General features: G+C 44.7%; 1 protein-coding gene; it reads right to left on the bottom strand.

Annotated features, from left to right (window-relative positions):
• Positions 1 to 1,755: 1,755 nt before the first annotated feature.
• On the bottom strand, positions 1,756 to 3,007 carry GSTUM_00003228001 (uncharacterized protein; the record flags this gene model as incomplete). XM_002836863.2 has 1 exon in its annotated part: positions 1,756 to 3,007. Exon 1 carries the CDS (start codon positions 2,698 to 2,700, stop codon positions 1,756 to 1,758), a length of 945 nt encoding a protein of 314 aa, XP_002836909.1. The 5' UTR covers positions 2,701 to 3,007.
• Between the last annotated feature and the right edge of the window lie 17,560 nt (positions 3,008 to 20,567).

The raw sequence follows: 20,567 nt of genomic DNA, 5'->3' as shown, positions 1-20,567 counted from the left end.
GGTGGCTGCTAAAGCCTGTGCCGCCCTAGATTTTGGCAAAGGGGTTTGAAGTCGCCTTTATGTACGGCCCGTCGCCGCCGAAGCCGGTTTCGGGGCACCGGATGGGAGTGTTGACGAAGGCGGACTGTGAGGTAGAGTCAAGAGTTGAGTCACAGTAGCTTCAACTTCCATTTGGTATATTGATGGGGGCGGAGGGGGAGTTGGAGAGCGCAATTGCGGCTGTACCACGACAACCACATTCCTCTCTCAGAGCTTTCTCATTGAACCAAAGGAGGTATCGAATGGATTGATTGCGCGGGGGACATTATTGGGGGTGAGAGTGTTATATGTAGGGTATGCAAGCATTTCACTGCATCAATGTATCCTGTTTTCTTATGGTTTGGTAATAGACACCTGTTTCACATTATTAGCCTCCCAATTCAAGAGTTATTGATTGTATAGAGGGTTTGAAACCTACCATTCCCGCCGGACAAGCGGATCTTCACGCTTCTTATCGCGAGTGGGATGAAACCTCTCATCAGAAGAACCCACAACACGACATCGGGGGTTAATAGGTAGTAGGAAATCAAAAAGTCGAGATAGTTGCGTTTTTGGAAAATAAGATTTGTTCCAAGAGAGAAACCGTCCTATGACCAAAGGAGGGGAAATTGAAGAGGCTTTTATGACTCCCAAGTCGAATTTTGCACTGTAGCCCTGCAAACATGTAAAGCCCCCCGAAATCCACCGTTGTTGGCGCTCTTTTTTGCCCCGGCCGTTATTAGACTTGCTGAGAGTAATGTAGTGCGAGTCCGTGGTGGGTCAGGAATCCCCATTCGTGGATACTGGCGGAAAATCGAAGGGAAAACTAAATGGAATTGTAGGTGTCATTGTGGTTATGTTGAATTTCGGTGTAGTCGGAGTATATATAAAGTCCCATGGGAATCCCAAGACGTCTGACCTTGTCCCGTAATAAGTTTTTTATAATACGGATCCGGGTGTGCGGTATGTGATAGACATCCCGAATGCTGACTTCCGGGGATGTTTCCGTCGATAAATCCAGTCCTATCGCGAGCTGACGTGGCTGCTGGGGGGATTAGCCAGGGATATGACTGGGGCTTACCATGCACTATGGAAAAGGCACACTGTCAATATCGCACTTGCACTTATGGTCAGGTAGGGATGCGGAATTGGGAATAATCTCACCAGTGCTAGAACCTGAAATTTTGGTCGAGTGAGCCCAAATGACGTCTGGCACGCTTTCTGTCCAGGGAAACCGCCACAATAGACCATTCATGGGAAAAATACATTCAAATTTTCTTCGTCATTACAAAAGACACTAAAAAAAAATGAAAAAAAAGATAAAAAAAAAAGTCCCTCTCAATTTTTTTCTGAGCCCGCATGAATCAACTTTTTCCAACTCTCGCCCCCAATTTTGTCTGAGAAATCTCTAATATCCTCCACCAAGACGTCTGGGGTCTCGAGAGATGCAAAGTGTCCACCTTTCGTGTGCTCACGCCAGAATACGATGTTGGCTGCAACACGGCATTTGGCCCATCCGGGTGTGCAATATCCCACATCTGCAGGTCATTAGCAGAGGGCCATGAATGAATTGGGGGAATGGGGGAAATATGGACCTTTGGGGAAGAATGAGGCGCCAAAGCACACTTCTGAAGGTATTACCCTCTTGAGGATGTTCGCCTTGACGTCTGCGATACCCTCTTTATAGAGATTGGCGAATGCGCTGTTTCCGGGGAGGATGTACATCTAGATACCAATCTAAGAAAAGCCCATTGAAACGAGGGGCAAGATACTAACCATGCAAAGGGTAATAACCTCCTCCTCCGTCCACTCATATTCATCTACCAAGGAATCAATCTTATCCCTAATCCAAGCGGCGAACCCAAGGGGCGAATCCACTAGCGCAAAGGCAATGGTCATCGGCTTTGTGCTCATAATTTCCGCATACCCGCCTTCCTCCTTCTTCCACCAAATCATCCGATCAATCATCTCCTTCTGATAAGGCGTCATCCACCGGGTTGCAAGATAGAACAGTTCAAGAGGGTTTTTGAGAGCCAAAGGGGGCAGCGCGATAACAAAGTTTAAATGCACTCCCAGACATGCTTTCGGATGATCCGCTGCGAGGTAGCGACAAATAAGTGATCCCCAGTCCCCGCCTTGCGAAACGTAGTGGTCATAGCCAAGTATCATCATCAGCTTATGAAAAACCCCGGCGATTTTCTCAGGTCCGAAGTTCTTAGTCTTTGGCGCACTCGAGAAGCCAATTCCGGGCAGAGAAGGAGCGACAACGTGAAAAGCTTGCGCTTTCTCGGTGGGAGGGTGCGTGAGAGGAGTTAAAATCCTTTCGACTTCCAAGAAAGAGCCGGGCCATCCATGGACGAATATGAGGGGGATAGCGTCCGGTTGCGGAGACCTATGGTGGACGAAATGAATATTGAGATCCTCACCCTCGTGTAATATGGGGACGGTGAATTGCTTTAGTGAGCTATTAAGCCGGGCCTCAACTGCCCGCCAATTGTACCTATTATTCCAGTGGTCTTGCAGCGCTGTCATAGTTTCGTGAGAGACACCGTAGGTCGAGGCCTTGCCATCCGGGTGCGCAATCGGCGGGGGCAGCCGGGCGGTTCGAACCCTATCATGGATAAATCCCAGAAGCGAATCCGGAACATGGATCTCGAACGGAGTCGGTGTTGGTCCGGGCATTTTGGCGATTGTGTTTTTTTTTTTTTTTTCTGCACCTGAATGAAGAGTGAGGACGCCTCGAAAAGCCGGTTGGAATATGGGGCAATTCGCTTGCTTTAAAGTACCCGCGGTAGTGAGGGGTTAACCGATGGATGGGAAAAATGTATGATGAGTGGAAGCCGAACCACACCTATCGTAGTCGCTTTCTGAGAGGAAATTTTAGCAAAGGCGGTTCGTTATGGGTGTGAGAGAAAGTATGAGGCTGCCAGAAAAAAGAGGAAAATCAGATGTCAATAAAGTATTATGCAGCATGCGACTTGTGATAGGCTGAACGGAAGACGGTTAGGATGTTTGGAGAAAAGTGCTTGACCTATGGTTTTTGTGGTGGTACAGTACAGTACATGATTTTATGGAAGGATGCGGAAGCATTTCATTGGTCCAATACCCCGCTGGATCGCCCCAGCCTTTTCAGGTTCCGTGATTAACGATGGGAGTGAATTTAGAGTTTTCAGCTCCCCGGTTTTATTCTAATATTATTCACAAGAATGAGGTCAGCACGACTGCGGACTACATTGGAGGTAAGTTAGAGTCTGCATCTATCAGCTCAACTTAGGTATATCCACTAACTGAAGGCGGAAGATGTATAACACTGTAGGTGGGTCTAATTATCGAGGATAGGGCCGGTAGTAGCAATAACTCCCCTTCTGCTGGTTCCCTAAATTAGCTCTTGAACCTCCTCCTCTAAAGAAAGCTATTTCTTTATCTGATAGACTCTAGACTACAATTTAATAATTAAAAGGTTGCGACTATGGTTTTGGGGAGAACGAAGGCGGGTATATCCAGCCAGTAGCTGCGGTAATAAATAATGAATTTAAAAACAACCGGTATGATAGTTTCTAATCTCTCCGAAATCCCACTGGTCAATGTTATGTTTCTGGGGACCACCATTCAATATATTCCTTAATCTTGCTCGGGGTATATGGTTCACCGATATATACTAGAGTCAGTTCTGACTAAAAATTCTGAGGAAACTACCACAACGGTTATGATCGACGGGGAGAACAACGGGAGATTAAAAATCCTAAAAATTTTGAAGGAGAAGGAAAACAAGTACTTTGGATTTCCGGCTCCTCCCATTTAAGGGAGTAAATTTTGGGACATTATCACCCAGATATGTTGCTCTGTTTTGGGAAATTGTTCGGTGGGTCTATTACCGCTTTAGCCACCTGAAAACTACAGACACATTGGTTAAATTTTTTCTGAGCTTATATAATTTCTCGGAATCGTGAACTATGACCCTTTGATCGGTATCCAGAGTTTGTCCGGAATACTGTGACTCTCGGAGGAGGAGAACGATAGGAAGTAGCCCTAATATTCCAAAGGCAGTTGATCCATTCACTGTGAGTTTATACTTGTCCCAGACCAGAAGTACCCGAAAACAGGGGGGTAAATGCAGTTGGCGACAAGGGGGTTAGCAGGGGGTTAGCTGGGGAGTAATACAAGCCAAGAGGCATATTGTGAAGCTGCCAATTAGAGTATACGGAGATGAAAGCGATATATATAAAAATTTAATAAATACAAATAGTAGATTTAAAAAAAAAAAAAAAAAAAAAGAGACAAGCCTCATAGTGTCTTGTGAGCTACCACTGTGTGTGTGCTCCATTAGCAGCCATAACAGCCTAAATGTGGTCAGGTATACTATCAATAATGTGAAGCAGGTATCACAATCAGAATTGATTCTATTCTAATCTTTCAATATATGATATCTCATATGCAACTTTTAAAATTGTCTTTTCTAGTTGCCTGTTCTAGCTATGGAAATCTGACAGTGAGACTATTTGAAATGTTTATTTAATTTGAGATTTATAATTATTATTATTATTTAGACTGAGGTATATAAAAGTATAGAGGAAAAAAACTAAGGCACTGTTCGGCAAGCAAGAAAAATGTCATTTTTCTCACTTTTATGCCATTTTTCCACTTTTTTTTTTTTAAAAAAAGAGATGCCTGTTTGGCATACCTATAAAAATAGTGTTTTTTTAAATAGAGTTGCCTTTTTTTTTTATAGCATTTTTTTTGTAAAATAAGTAGGGGATTAGGGTATAATAAAAATATGAAAATAAAATTAATGAAATAACTAATACAATCTTTATGAGAGTGATAATAATTCAAGTGAATATCTCAATAAGAGTTTTCAAAATATTCTGATTAATTGAGATGCAATTTGCAAACGAATATCAACACCTATGCACGATGAATTCTACCAATAATTTGATACAAACCAACCACGACAAATCTCAGCATTTCAAACTTGATGGAGGTTTATTACTCCAGGTAGCAATGACCGCAATCAGAATTAAGCAAAGCTACAAGCGTGTGTATAGTGAGAACATTTTATAAAAGCAGTCATTTTGACAATACAGGGTGCCTGGCTTTAGGTTTAAATAATTTATACCCATTATTTAGGATGTATTTTACTTACATATATCAGCTGGAAAAAAAAGAGAAACTATTGTTAAACACTATTTTTTCTAAAAAATGCCATTTTTTTAAAATGGCTTTAAAACTATTTTCAGAAAAAACACTATTTTTTTTTTATAACTGCGTGCTGAACAGGGCCTAACTTAAATAGGATATGAACTAGAATTAAATATTAGATCCTGGAAATCAGAATTTATACTTGAATACACCTCAGGCTAACTATATAAGATATTACATTTTGAATCTCCAGTGGTGTGAGATACGTTCTATGTGTTCAGTATCATCTTATCTAACTTTGGAGTTCAAATCTACTATTTAGTTAAATAACTAATATTACCATTTATTTAGGCATATCCTGGTTTTTATAGGAGATTTTTTTAATGAAAACATACTTCTTGCCTATTATGATGGAAAATACATTTTTTTTCCCATTTGTGTTTTACTGTTTATTGTTAAATAAAGTATCTAAGAATAAAAAAAAAACTCCTTCTTCAAAATATTTAGAATAGGAATGAAAAAGCTATTTGGTAAAATGTTCCTTCAAGTAAAAGTAATTTACAGGTAAGAAAAAAATGAAACATTAAGATTCAGGATTGATAATAAAATTATAGTTATCAAGACTGTATTTCAGGTTGCTAGAAGAGTTAAGTTATTTTTACATATTATTTATAATAAAATAGCATGGTAAAGACTCGCATATATTGGTTACAGCTGATAATAAGACATCTTTCAGTTAATCTATAACTGAATAAATAAATTGAAAAATAGAATTAGCCTACTTATTGAATAATTTTGAGCCTAATAGAGTTTTAATATATATTGATCCAAGATAAAAAATAACTATAATTATAAAAGTAGTAATATATATAGCTTTTAGAGATTTACTATTACTAATATTTGATAAACATGCCTCTTATATTATGATAATTGGCAATTCCTTGACTACAATACTATCTTAAGTATAATATCATTCCAGTCTTTCAACTCTTCACTCAATATACTTTGAGTCTAACTTATTAATTAGCCTTGATTTATGGACCTGAGAAATAATATCAAGAGTTAAAAACATTCAAAACTTCCTTGAGGTTACTGGGGCATGGCTATTTAGCTCCTAGTATATCCTCAATATTATGAATGAGAAGGAAGCAGTTATTCATCTCTTATCACTTACTCAAATATTTATTACTTGTATACCTCTTACCAGCATACCTAATATTCCTTATTATAGCAAATCACTTGCCAGTACCTTCCTTATTATATACTAGGTATACTATCCCCCCTCTTCAAACCAATTCACTCTCAATCTCCTATGAAAAATTAATGGTTGAGAGATAAGGACAAGTTTCAGAACATACTATTGCAAAAAAATATTATTTTCTATAAAGAGCTTAATACACTACTAAGTAAGGGAGACTTTCCTGAAAAAGCTGTCAGTGTAGTAAAGACAAATAGCTGCAAGATTCTTTCAAAAGATTCAATAGTTTCTGTTAAGGAAGTTATTCACATATGAGAGATAACAAAAGAGGGTTAGAGAAATTGGTGAAAATAAAGTAGGTAGATGTAAAGAAGAAAAAGTGGAACTAAATCAAAACTACTCAAACTCGAGCTTCAAAGACTATGAAAACTACAGTCTCGGGAGCCGGAACCACCACACTATCACCACTTGTTACTAGAGAGGAAATTTGTATTATCAATAGTGAGGATAGTTTGGAGGAAGAGAGAGAAATGGTGTCACAATAGGGTGGGGTCTGATACCCATGAATACCATTCTACCTCTAGATCGTTGAAAACTACAACACAAACTACTCCGGGTCACCAGTTGAGAATTCAGGTGGAAAAATTGACATTGAGGGGGATGGGTCTACAAGATGGATATTGCGGCCTAGAAATTAGGAGTTTTTAATATTTTTACTTCCTTGATCGTGTTCCCAGTGACCATCACTTTTTGGGTGGAATACGTTACCCTATTTCGTGAACGTTAAACTATAAAAAATTGTTTGAAAGGCCCAACTTATGATAAAAATACTAGAATATTATATCCTGGAATCAGGACAAATTAAGCAACCGATAGGGGCCTGAATACGAAGTTGAAGCACCCTAATTACTCCTACACACAACTAAATACTATGATATGCTGAATACTATAATAATCAAACTAGATTTCCCGGCCCAAGAGACCTCCGGAAAATCATAACCAAATCACTCAAAATAAACGATTATGTCAGCAGCAAATACTCACTTCAGGTTCAACATCCTGATCCCCTTAACCTCCCCGAGCACTTTCATTACCGGCATCCCACCTCTAGTAACCTTGCCCTTGCCCTTCACTTCGGTCCTGAACCTAGCAACGACACCTTCTAGATCCTTAGCGGCACCCGTAACCTCCTCCTCCCACTCCTCTAGCGAATGATAATTCCCCTTTAGATCTTCTGGCTTGATCTCCCGCAGTGCGGCAAGACATTTCTGCATCTCACGCAGTATATGCAGAATCTCAGAAGACCAGATGGTCGCCTGTTCCATCCAGTGCTCGTCAGGTCCTTCTGTCTCCGCTTTTGCCCTTTCGGCCACAGAGGCGTCAGGAGGGAGGAGGCGGATATAGAAGGCTAGGGTCGAGGAGAGGGAGTTGAAATTTTTGAGGGAGCGAATGTAGTAGGTTGGCGAGGTGGTTATTGATTGAAGGTACGTCAGTAGATCCAAAGGGAGGGAAATGGATGGGTTCGTGTGAGTTATGTCTACGTTCGTGGTGGAATGTTGTGAGACGGTGGAGATGGCGGAAGGTGGAGGTCTAATTAAGGGGATACTGTTGGCTGAACCCATGATTGAAATTTGTCCGTGATAGGGTTGAGGTAGCGCATTCGGGTATGGTCTGGTGTAGGATGACGGATAGGGAATAAGAATTGGCACGGAATTCTCGTGCATTATATTAAGCGTGAAGTATTCAAGCTTGCTATGTCAATATAGAAACGAGAAGGAATGGAAAATTGAAAACATAATATCAAGGAGCGAATCCCGTAACTAGAAATACTAATACATGATCTCATACTTGAAAACTACTGGATCACTAAATATCACACGCTTCAGCTTCATGCTCCGAAAGGAAACATTCTCGCAAGCCTCCGGGTCCGGAAAACCTACGTCAGGTTATACTACCGCCCCCGGCCTTCCATCCTCCTCCAAACCTCTTCTTCTAATTTCCGAAATCCTCTCGCGATTCCTCAAAATCAATCTCCGACACCGCTCCATATCATCCCCTACCAGTTGGCTTAACACCTTAGCGTTATCAAATGCTCGCGCGCACACTTCCGCCGCAATATCATGTTCCTCCTTCTTCGATTTCAAGAATTTCTCCAACTTCTTCAGGAGTGAAATCTCCAGTTCTAATTCAGAGACATCGAGCGGGAGGGGGTTTGGGGGGGTGTTGGAACGCGGTGATGAAGATGGAGACATGGTTGTTTTAGGGCTTATCCACCAGTGGTAACGTTCACGGGGGGGATTGGTGGGGATCGTGAGACCGCAGCAAAGAAGTTCGAGGTAGGCTTCCATGGCGGGGGGAGGAGTGGGAGAATTTGGGATGTGTAGAGGGGGTTATATGGGAATTCGAAATCACTGGTGCTGACACGTCTCCCTTCCTGTAGAGAGAGTTATGGGGCGATAAAGAAGGTTCGTGCCGAGGTTCTTGTGGGCTGTTCTGGGGACTTGTGCTTGGCTCCCTGAGTGCCGAACAGTATACACGCAGATATGCGAGGTATACACCTCTCCTCGTGGAGTTTAGATCTAGCAGAACAATAACTGTAGTCGATATCATTGACGTCAATTTAAACCAAGTTCTGCTCTTATGATTCATACGAGTAACTATTTTCTAACCCTAACCCACCAGGGTCACAGCATGTCAGATGAGTAAAAATCATAGTTGCCACAACTCCGAGCCCAGCCCTCAGCCCCTAATCCTGAGCCTACCACCAAGTTGAAGTCGCGAACCCAGCCATAGAAATTGATCAGGGGTCAATCACCCAAAAGATATCATACTCAATATATTTAGGCTCAGTTTGGATGCAACGGTTCTGTTCAGTTGCACCATACAGTGATCATTCCGTTTGACCATCATTTTTACAACAGAAACGGCTGCGAAACGGAATAGAACCATTGTATCATACCCGAAAAAAGTCTTATATAATCTTTGGTTGGCTAGCAGATGACTAAGGCCTCCACAGCTGCTTCTCCTGGGCTGTGCGAGCAGAATTTAATGAACAAGCCACACCCTGTAATACCAGTAGGCCGCAATGACTCGAAATGGGGATCACACGGGTTGCGATCCCTTAGGTAAATGATATTATCATAGCCCGTTGCTTCTCGACTCACCCTATGTATAAGCGCGCAGCTTATTTCTGGGATTCTACGGCACTCAACTAGTCAAGTTGAGTATCACAAATTCCCTACATGTGTGCTCCGGTAAGGAAACGAATGAGCAAGATATCATAATATTATAAGAAACTAGATTAGAATGTTTTTTCTTTTTATTGACCACATCGAGAAGCAAAGTGTATGGTTACCTAAGATCCGTGCAAGTACTGTACTGCACCTTGCGATAATTTTTCGTGCGATGGTTCCGTTCCGTTTTGCCACCGTTTCCCATATAAAAATGGTCGTCCTTCCGTATAGGGGTTTGCTACAATGGTCTAAAACTGACCAATCATAGGCCAAGCATGCTTATGTAATTCATACTTTTAAGATCTCTGATTGGTCAGTTTCTGACCTTTCTTGCAAACCATGGTTTGTGACCATCTTAGTATGTATGATAAAGCCAAACGGCCCCTTAGGTTTTGGGAGTAAGTTGTGCTAAATCAAATTCCTAGGCACTTACACGCGATTAGAAATATCATATCTGAGATTCGTTCAGAGAGGCCAGACAACTTGCCTAGTATAGCAGGCCCTTGATTCCGGGGTTTACTACCGTATGAATCCAGCTCCTGCCGTACCCATTCCGAGGTCTATTGAGCTGAACCCTCCGAGAACGCATCTCTAATGATTCCCCATTTCTTTCAGTAATCCATCAATACAAGCACGCCAGCATGGTAAATTCGCCAAAATTCTTTTGCACAACGGAGCATGGTTCTGCACACCCACACATCACCCTCTTTCAACGCCAAAACAATGGTAAGCTCCTTTGTCCTGGTCTTGGCATCGATTGATCACTCATGATTCAAAATACCCACCATGTTCTATGGTGTTCCTAAGGATTCAAAAACAATAACACGGCAGCACTCGATTCATAACCAAATACCGTTGGAGAAGATTGTTTCATTCGTAAAAGAATGAATATCACCATGCCCACCCACCGAAATAGTAAACTACTACCACTTCCATTAAGTAAACTTGCAATCAATCCTCCTCCAAGAACTCATACCGGTTCCTCAAGCAAATTGAGTAAAAAAAAAGAATTATTGTATTTCCTATCCCTATCATGCCCAACCCTGCCCATACAGTTTATTTAAGGTGCGCGCTGCTTGGGCTCAAGCAGATCCAACTCGATCTGGCACATAGCGCACCCCATCTAGGGTGTTTCCTTTTATGGATGCAATGCCTCTTTCGCTGCTACTATGCATTCTTTGAACAAATTTTTGTTCTGGAAGGTTAATCTTACGGGATAGAAGCTCCATATACAGCTTTCTTAGAGAGGCTCCTTTTTAGTGTTTTTTGTTTTTTTTCGAACTTAGGCTAGCATGTTACTTGTCTAGTGCACGGTTTGTTCTTCTGGGGCTAGAGGGGGGGTCAGTAGTAAGAATTGAAGAGGCTATCCTATTTGTGTTATCATAGTTGCTTACTTTGGCACTATCTACGATACCATTTCCAACCAATTAACCTATCGAACAGGTGATACCTATCATTGTAAAAAAGATTCGGATTAGAAGTAAGGACAACCAAGCCAACGAGAGGGGAAAGAAGACTCCCAAATCGCCAATCCTCAAGGAGGCATTGGGGGGTGATTTAGCAGACCTTCAATACAGAGTTAACCCAGCTTTGGGGCAGCGATACTGTAGGTTACAGGGTACGGTAAAGTCGTGAAGACGTAAAATCAGACCCAGTCTCAATGCTGCGGGCCAACTCTTTCCTTCTCACTTGCCGTCTCTCCTCACAACGTTTGCTATTTTTCTTAACGTCTTTGGTTTATTCTACCCATTGCATCTTTCTTCCCTTATCTCCAATTCTTTAACAGCTAAAATTTCCAGAAGGAGCAACCATCAGAATCACCCTTCCTTTTCTCTATTCCCCTACCTACCTACTACCCACCACGTTTGTCAAAAAAACAACGAATAATTACCTCTTCTTCGTCCACTACATCCCAAAACGATATGCACGTTGAGTATAGACCAGACACTCCCCGCACCACTTTCGAGACTTTAGACCCCCTTCATACGAAATGGGATTACCTCGAGAATTCCGACCGGCTCACCACTGATAACCTCAGTACTACATCCACAAAGGAGTTATCTGATACTGCCACTGCTACTGCTAAGGCTACCGAATCCGCCTCTCTAGGCGCGCGCGAGAGAGAATATATCCTCTACAGCCGTAGGCTCGTGCGCCGCCTCATCAGATTCACCTATTCCCGGTTTAACAAAAAGTTCTCGGGGCTCCAAGGGTTTTCAGGCCCACAGCTGGTATCTGCGCTCATTCGAGCTGGGAATGACTTAGATATGGTTTCAAAAGCAAAGATGAGCGAATCCACAATTTCTCTAAGGCACGCGGTGCAGTACGCTTTATGCGGGGAGTTTATTACGCTTGAGCAGGCTACTATTCGTGGATGTGGTCCTGACGCTTTCCCTGCTGCCCCTTCTGAGGCCCCTTCGTCTTCCACTGCTTATCCCTCTCCACCCCTTTCTGCGGAGGATAAGGAAAAGAAAAAAGTTAAGGCAAAGGAACCAAAGAAGGAAGATGAGCCTCCTGAGAAAACGACCAATTTAACTGGAGCTGGTCTGGATCAAAATTTAAACTCTTTTAGTGCAAAGTTCCTCCGTTTGGGTTACAAGGAGTCCACTATCAAGGAGTACTTCGAGACACTCTGCGAACCGCAGATCAAGGGAAATACTACTGCCATGACTTCAACAACGCCTAGGAGTAATGCCTCTTCTTTTTCTCCACTTGTTTCCGCCGCGGTATCACGCTATCCACCCACTTCCTGTCGCAAACCCGACACCGGCACACTCCCTAGAGCGCTCCACTCCCCCGAGAACGAGTTCACACTACCCATACCACCCCTCCCATTACCAAACTTCGTCCCGACGAAAAGGCCCCTTAGTCTAAAGCGAAGAAGCCCTCGGAAAAGAAAGCTCGCGGATCCAGGAGGCAATAGGAAGCCTAAACACAACTTGCCCTCCCCCCTTCTTCGTGTCAGACGTATGCTCTCCTTGGAGAGAAAATTCAACAAAGCATTAACAGTAGCGCAAGCCAACGGGAAAACCCCCCGGGGGCCCGCGCTGGAATTTAAATCTCACTCGGAGCTTGACACCTCTGGGATCTCGGGGGTGTTACGCCCCCTGAGGGTCTACCCTGATCGAGCGGATAACTGGGGTCAGAGGTACCTTGAGGAACAGAGGGACGACTTGATGGCGACACTGAAGACGGGCTCGGCGATCTCAGGAGGGAAAGCACGCCGAGTTCTGTTCCCAGGTTCGGCATCCCCTACTAGAATTCGGCACAGCGATTTGGAGCTGTCAAACGGGCCAGAGGTAGGTGCCAAACCGTCCAGGTCGGGTCAAGTTACTTCCCCGGATCAGCTGTATAGTACTACCCCTAGTAAAGATATGGCCGAGCGAGAGCCACCCCCGCAACTATCCCATAGGATTGTGGAATCTGTTTTAGCCTATCTTAAGGTCCCTTTGACTATGTTCTCAAAGCCCCCCGGCGTTACTTCCTCCAGCCAGCTGTCTACCCCTACTCCTGATAACAGCAAAGCTGAGCGAAAGGAACTTGCGCAATCGTCCCATGAAACTACAAAAGTTCCATCAATCCATACACCAACCCCACCATCCAGTTCGAAGAGAAAGTACCCGCCAACGGCCGATGCCGAGGACCCGGAGAACCAGGACTCACCGACGCCACAAAAGAAGTTGAAAGCCAAGCCCAGGAAGCCCACTAGTGGGCCGGTTAGCAAACTTCGGTGGCCGCAGGATTCGGGGGCTCCCGGTGAGATAGGAAAGTCTTGTAAGAACCAGCAGCCAAAGGGACTTGAAGGATTGGTCCGGGCCACGGAAAAAGCAACTCCAGCGATGGCACAAGCCCCACCTTCCAGTTCGATGGTAAAGCTCTCTCCAATCGCCAAAATTCAGAAGCTAGCGGATGCTGAATCACAGTCGCCACAAAAGAAGATTAGAAGAATGCAGGGTAAATTGACTCGCAAAAAAATTGGTAAACCCCCACAGAAGGAGAATTCGGAGCCTCTGAGCCGGGAGGTACTGTCTCTTAGAGGTGTTGAGACAGCTTCTCGGCTAGATGCTGTCAATGACGAGGGGGGGACACTACCGGCAAGCGATCAGATTCCCGCAAGAGTTCATCGAAAGCGGAAGAGGCCAAATTTTGAGGATCTGAGCGAGTATAGAGAGGATTTTTTTCGCCCTGCGAAACGGGTGGGAATCAGTTGACCTCCAGGGCCACTACCCCCTGCCCACAGACCAGTGTGTTCCCCCTTAACTTAATAGTAGGTAATACTGTACTGTACAGCCAGGGCCGAGCTGGCATATCATTTCTGCATAAAAAATCATTGCTATCTCAAGTCACCTCAACGCAGCACCCTCAGATTATCCCTGAGCTCTTGAACTTCATTTTCTTGTCTACCTCAATTTTCCATTTTCGTGATTGCTTCGATAAGTTAACCCCCTGTGGCTCAATTCGCACTGAACTACTTGTACAGATTTACATTCCGAGCTCCCAAAGCTCCATCAGCGGTTGGGGGAAAGTGTGTAACACCACTCACTGGCCACAGACTGGGTTGTGTGCAAATATTGGATCCATGGTGCATAGGGTAGTTAGTTCTAATCCTTTAAAATAGTACTTGTACGAGTTACGGTATCATATATGATACGGTGTCGTACTCGAGTCGAGTACCCCCGGTTGCGAGACAGCGAGGGCTCCGGGTTGTGGTTGAAGTAAAATAAATCGTTCGGTAACGTGAGGAGAGAAAAGTATAGACAGAGGAACGATGGATAAAAACCAGCAGGAGATTTTCTTAGGCGCTCGATTGAAAGGTCAAAATTTGCATGTCATTTCTAAGTAGATAGCAAGGCCCTTTTATCCCAAGATGATCTACATCTTGTCCAGTGCCTATGTGGATGAAAATTTTCATCTCCGGTAAGGGGACTAAAGTCTTGTCCCTTTGAAACAACAAGGAAACAGAAAAGAAACAAGAGAGAAATTTACACTGCAAGGAGATAGAGAGGAAACAGTATGGAGACAACAGGGTGATAACAGTTTCAGACATCAAGTAAGGTATAACTGAAAGTTTGTGAAGATCATATAGGAAACCAATAGTAGGTATGAAATCGAAACTCAGGGACAATATTCCAACAGTGGTGCGTAGCCAAAACCTTGGCACGAGTACTGTACGAGCTTGGCGACAAAAGAAACGGACCCCCCCCCCCATTTTACACCAAAAATGTGCATTTTCACTTCACAAAATCTCAGCTTTATCACTTGCAAAAAAAATTCAAAATTTTCCAGAACCTTTGGAGCCATCTAGATACTATCATTTATAAGTGACAAGTTCTGTTAGTTAATGCCCATGGAGTACTACTAGAAGGAATGATAGTGATCAAAAAGTACTAGTCCATTGCAACCACATCTAATCTGCGCTCTAAGCTCTCAGCCATTCATGTGGAGTGGCAAAGTTCTGATAAAATCTACCCAGAAAGTCTAGGTAATTGCCTACATCATGGCTTTAATTTTGTTAGTTCTATATTGTTTTTCGTGGAGTTGTGATTGCTTAAAATCGGCCATTTTTGGTGTAAAATGGGGGGATCCGTTTCTTTTGTTGCCAAGCTCGTACTCGTACAGTACGGCAGGTTCTGTTCGTAGTATCATAATATTATTATATCATGTTTGACACCAGTTCCAGATAGTACGCGTGTGGCCAGGCGTTCCATCGCGCTTCACACGACAGCATAAACACCATCCCCAAGTTTCTGGTCTTTCTGCCACCACAAGTACCAACCTCAAATTCAGAGCTAACCCATGTCTGCCCCCTGTCGCGAGGGAGTGGAACTGAATCCGCGTTATTCAAGTGCATTTCTTTGTTCTAGCGGACATGGTGCAAGCTTCTCCCATTCAAAGATACGATACACAAGCTAAAAATTACCTTAGATTTCAACCGAGGTACCCACTGGCATGATACCTGCCAGGAAGACATCCATTCATTGACTAGGCGAATTTGTACAGTATACTGTACGCACTCAGCACAGAGTTCAAGCTGTAATTGAGAACCTCTACTGTGCCTAAGTGCGACGCGGACTATTATATATCATCGTCCCCCCGTGTGCGCCCGCGTTGGCTGGATCCTCGAGTACGACGAGTACGAGTACATATGTGAACTTGTCTCTATGTCTGAGTCGGATCGGTTGATTTCTAACCGCATCCAGATCCCGTATCCCTCCAGCCTGCAGCCTTCAGTTCCAACGTCGTAAGCTTCATGGACACGAATGCTTTGTTTTATATTCACATCCGTGGGACGTCCGTCTTATTGTCCTGGATACTTTTGGCTTGATACCTCTGATGTCTAAGCACCTTTTCTTGGAACTACAATTTTCCACATTCTAGACACCCTGCAATGTCGACGTAAGCACTATTTTTTCTCGCACAAGTTCTAGAATTGATATCCAATAACCTTCCCAATTACACAGTATAAGCCGTCTAAAACTGGGATTCTTCCCTCTAAAAGCCCTGCTCCGGTAATTGCGGAGACTAGTACTCTGTACTGTATCATATTTCATACACATTTTCCCATCGAGGGAGACTCTATTGTTTCCTATTAAAATGGCTTTTTACCCTTTGTCTCCTGACGCGGGTTTTCGGGTCCTTCAATCCTTTGTTTGCTCTGGACGAGAAAAATAACAAAAAAAAAAGCCAAAATTCATAAGGGTAAATTTCCTTTCTCTTGATTCCCGAGCCATAGACAATAGATGTTTAAAGATATGGTCTATGCTCAGGACCGAGGCCAATGGAGGGAAGGAAGGAAACAACATCCTCCCTTCAAAATTTACCCTTGTGGCGATAGCCGACACCTTAGATACCCGTGAATCCCCAGCGTCTTGACAGTCTTGACAGCCATGGTCAATCAACTGATTCCCACTGTCTTGCGAATTGACCGTGGCCAACTCAGACCCCCGCTCTTGGCACCTCGGGTCAGTCCCGTCCCCGATGAGTTGAATAGATTTCTCGCTCTTTTCAGCGATGACAACTTCACCGCGGCAAGGGTGGCTGGACGGGTGGCCGCCCTGGGAGCTTGGACTGAACCTGTCATTCAAGATTTGGACAACGAACACCAATTTGAGGGGAACGCTCCTTGGGGAATCGATACTAATCGCCCGTATCATTCTCTGTGGAAGCTCTATTGCGAATCACTTTCTAGGAGATACCCAAACCGATCTCCTCTAGTCATTTCAAACCCCATTTTACTGGACGATTTACCAACCACCTTTTTAACTCCTGAAATACACCAGAGACTCCCTCAATGCTCTAACCTACTGTTCATTCTCCGGAATGAAATCCATGAGTACTGGTTCGGGGACTTAAATTTCAACACCGCGACGTTACACATTCTGGCTCCTTGGCCGACTGGTGCTGTCGCCATACCGGATATCTTATCGTCCCACGGTGCCCTCGAGCAATGCTTACGAGTGGCGACTAGAGATCCTGTCTGCAGGATAGCCCATACCCAAGGCTACAATATATCCACTGCTCCTGATACGATAGACCGTTCTTGGCGATATGCCTTGAGGGCCTTAGCCCTATGGCACGAGACCAGTAACCCTGATGGCTTTTGGCCTAGGACAGCGACCACCATTGATTCCGCAGGTTGGGATATGCCTGGGTTTATGGGCGGACTCTTAGAAATCCTTCACCAGGTTAGTAGGATAAACCATGTGCGCCACTGATACTAATGAGGACGGTCTAGCAACAAAACGAAAATCCCAAAGACCCCACACAGGAATTAGAATCGGAAGCTATAGCGGATATGCCATATGACTTTGCGCAGAGCCTCTTCGCTCTCACCTATCACATTAAGGCTATTGAGTTTGCCCAACGAGAGATTGATAATGGTGCCGAAGCGATCTTGTTCAGGTCTATTCCAAGCAATATCAATGATGAATGCGGTCCTGCAGGCGGCGGCCCATGTGCAGTCCAGGTGACAGCCCTCCGTCGTTCTCAAAAGCGTATCTTTTTAGGGTGAGCTTGATCCTCACCCAGAGTCTCAGAATACCGGATACTATTGTTGCGAATACGGGCTAATTTAAACATCCAGCCGACTCTCACATGCTCCCAAGGGGGCACAAATCCTTTTGCGAGGCTCTGCGGATCGTTTCCAGAGGCAAATGGATAATCCCCCACTCGGAGGTGATTTCCCCAGGTCATATTTGTTGCTATCTGTGCCCACTAACAACGACATAGCTACCGTTCCCCAGGCCGCTTCCCACCGGCGGGCGACTGAATTACAATGGAATCAGCGTGTCAATAAATTTTTGGTAGCCCTGGACGAAAATGGCCAGGGTTTCATCAAATCCATGGAGTTGCTAGAATATCCTCTTTATATGTCGCTTCGTGTCAATTCTGTTGATATTCTCAGTACTAGACCCGCCTCCGTTGTACTTCCGAATTTTGCCTACCTGGAAATCGACAATCAGCCTCCAATATTCTGGTTGAGAAGGCGCAGGCCAGTGCTAGGACCGGAAGACAGAATTATGAGCACAAGCAAACATAACTTCTACGGCCCAACCCCATGGATGATTCAAGAGCCACTTTGTACGGAAGCTATCCCACCAGGAGCTCCTCCTGACCCGCCGGTCGCTAGAATTGTTCAGCTTTTAGGAAGAGAATCCAACTTTCTTCCCGCAGCCGTAGCTTCCCGGGCGATCCGGTTTGGACAATGGACACTTGAAAATTACACAATGGATCCTTTTGACAGGGAAGAAAGATTTCAACGAACACAGACACTGCCAGACCCAAGAGGTTTGGAACCCAGGGGATGGCTTACAAGTGATATAATGGACGCTGTAACAGCTCAGTATAACCAATTCCATCCGGAGGCAGAGATATTTTCGGTCTCAATTACAGCCTTATTAACCGTCACCGGTGATTCTTCGCACCTCGCGCAAAACCGATTAGGTGCAAGGTTTTGGATCTTTATACAGTCGAATGTCCAGGCAAATCAGCCCGGTACCCACTGGTGGATCTCGATAGTTGACCGGGTTAAAGGGCACTTTTTCAGTCACAACAGCTTTGTAGGTATTGGCGATCCTAACATCCTCTTCAATGTCTTGAATCCTATATTTGAATCACCCGTCGTCCAGAATATTGCTGGATCAGCGGCAACCTTGACCCTACCGGTGAATACGGTGGTGAATGTACCGCAACAACGGAACGGATATGATTGCGGCGTTTACTCCGTGAGAACGGTAACCTCGTTCCTCGAGGGGCTCGCCCAAATTCAGGGACCCGTCCCAACAGACGGGGAAAGCCAGGCTGCGAGATCGTACATAGTAGAAAACTGGTCCCCCACGGAATACCGGGCAATTCTTCGGCATTCCTTTCCGGTAAGTCCGAGTCTTCGGAGTAGTTTGGCCCCCCAAAAAATTGACAGTGAGTGGGTTCTAGACTCGGAGTCTGCAGAAAACCGGTGCTTCCACTACCATCGACCTACTCAGCAGCGTCACCAGCGTGCTATCGCATGCTAATCACTCCCAAGATCTGGAGCGGGCAATGTGGCACCTTGACAACGCCGGTGGAATCCTTCTTCAAATGAACTGTCTGACAGTAGGCAATTACCCTCATGGCTGTCTATGTCAGGGTCAAGATAACGGGTGTGGTTTCTCGGTAGTGCCCGTCCCGCCGGGTTATAAGGTTGTGCTCATGAGGTAGGCCACCACTCATCCTAACCCCAGCGCTCATGAGTTCACATCCATTAGCGACTCAATCCTTTCGGAGGGCTCTTGGACGAGGGCTCAAACCCTCCCTGTCATGCGGCAGTATTCGGCGGCATATGGAAGCGCTTGTAAGTACAGTCGTTCCCCCATTCTTTCACAGCTAATTAGATCACTTTAGTGATGAGATTAAATCGGAACAACCAACTTAGCAATCTGGAGAGGGAAGAACTTCGCGATAAATATTTGATCATGGCTTCAGACACCGCTCAGGTATTAGTCGGGAGTCGACTAGAAGATGCCGGAAACATCCCCCGGGGCTTTGCTCGAGCAGCTTTCCTTCCTGACGACAATACTGACAAAATCATTCAAATTCTGGAAACTAGCTCGAAAACGTACGGAGGTGATACCATCAGGTTACCTCAAGCGTCATATATAAGGATAAATGACCAGCTCTGGATTTGGACAGCAAGATCTCTCGCCCAGCCAGCTGCTAAAAGATGGCGCACCGCCGTCCCAACAAGGCAGGGTGTCGCCCTAGCACTAACGAGAAACATTTCCGCGTCTGTGATCTCCGCGCCACTAGCATCCCATGTCTGGAACGAAGAGTCGGAAGAGCCAGCCAATGAGGATAACCCGACCAATATTGACTCAGCAGTGGAGAGTTTCCGTTCTAGGTGGGCGGAGAAGGAGCTCAGATACCAACAAGCGATCAGTCAACAGCAAGGCTATTTTCCCTACTCAGATAGTGAGGACTCATTACTTAATCAGTTTTCCATAGATCAAGAGGATGAACATGGGGTTAGACCTCGCAAGCAGAAGAGATTCTACAACTACTCATCCTCCGAAGAAGACGAGGGGGGCCTGATCGATCGGGACAGACGCACAAGACCCCCAAAGCGTGTAGCTCGAATGAACGCCCAGACAGGCACTCCGTTTTTGCCAACCATGGGACAGGCTGCTACAGAACTCGTACAACCGATCAGACATTTAATAAGGCCCTCCGGTGACACTAGGTGGATGCAAATTCCTGAAGAGATCCCTAGGACCGACCTGAGCAGAGGTGATCCAACCCTCACCATCAACGCCATTGGGATACTTGGAGGGACGTTTCCGTTACCCACAGAGCATAATTTTAGCTATCTTGCCATCCGAAGATATCTGGAGAGTCAGAGAGAGCTCTTCCCCGCCTCCATTCTCTGTTACTGGATGGATGGCGTCGAATCAACACCTTTGTCTAGCCAAAGCGATTACTTGGTATTCTATTCGCAGATGCGTGCT

Source organism: Tuber melanosporum (assembly GCF_000151645.1).
Source record: "Tuber melanosporum whole genome shotgun sequence assembly, scaffold_163, strain Mel28".
Classification (NCBI taxonomy): domain Eukaryota; kingdom Fungi; phylum Ascomycota; class Pezizomycetes; order Pezizales; family Tuberaceae; genus Tuber; species Tuber melanosporum.
This window is presented reverse-complemented; position numbering and strand designations above follow the sequence as displayed.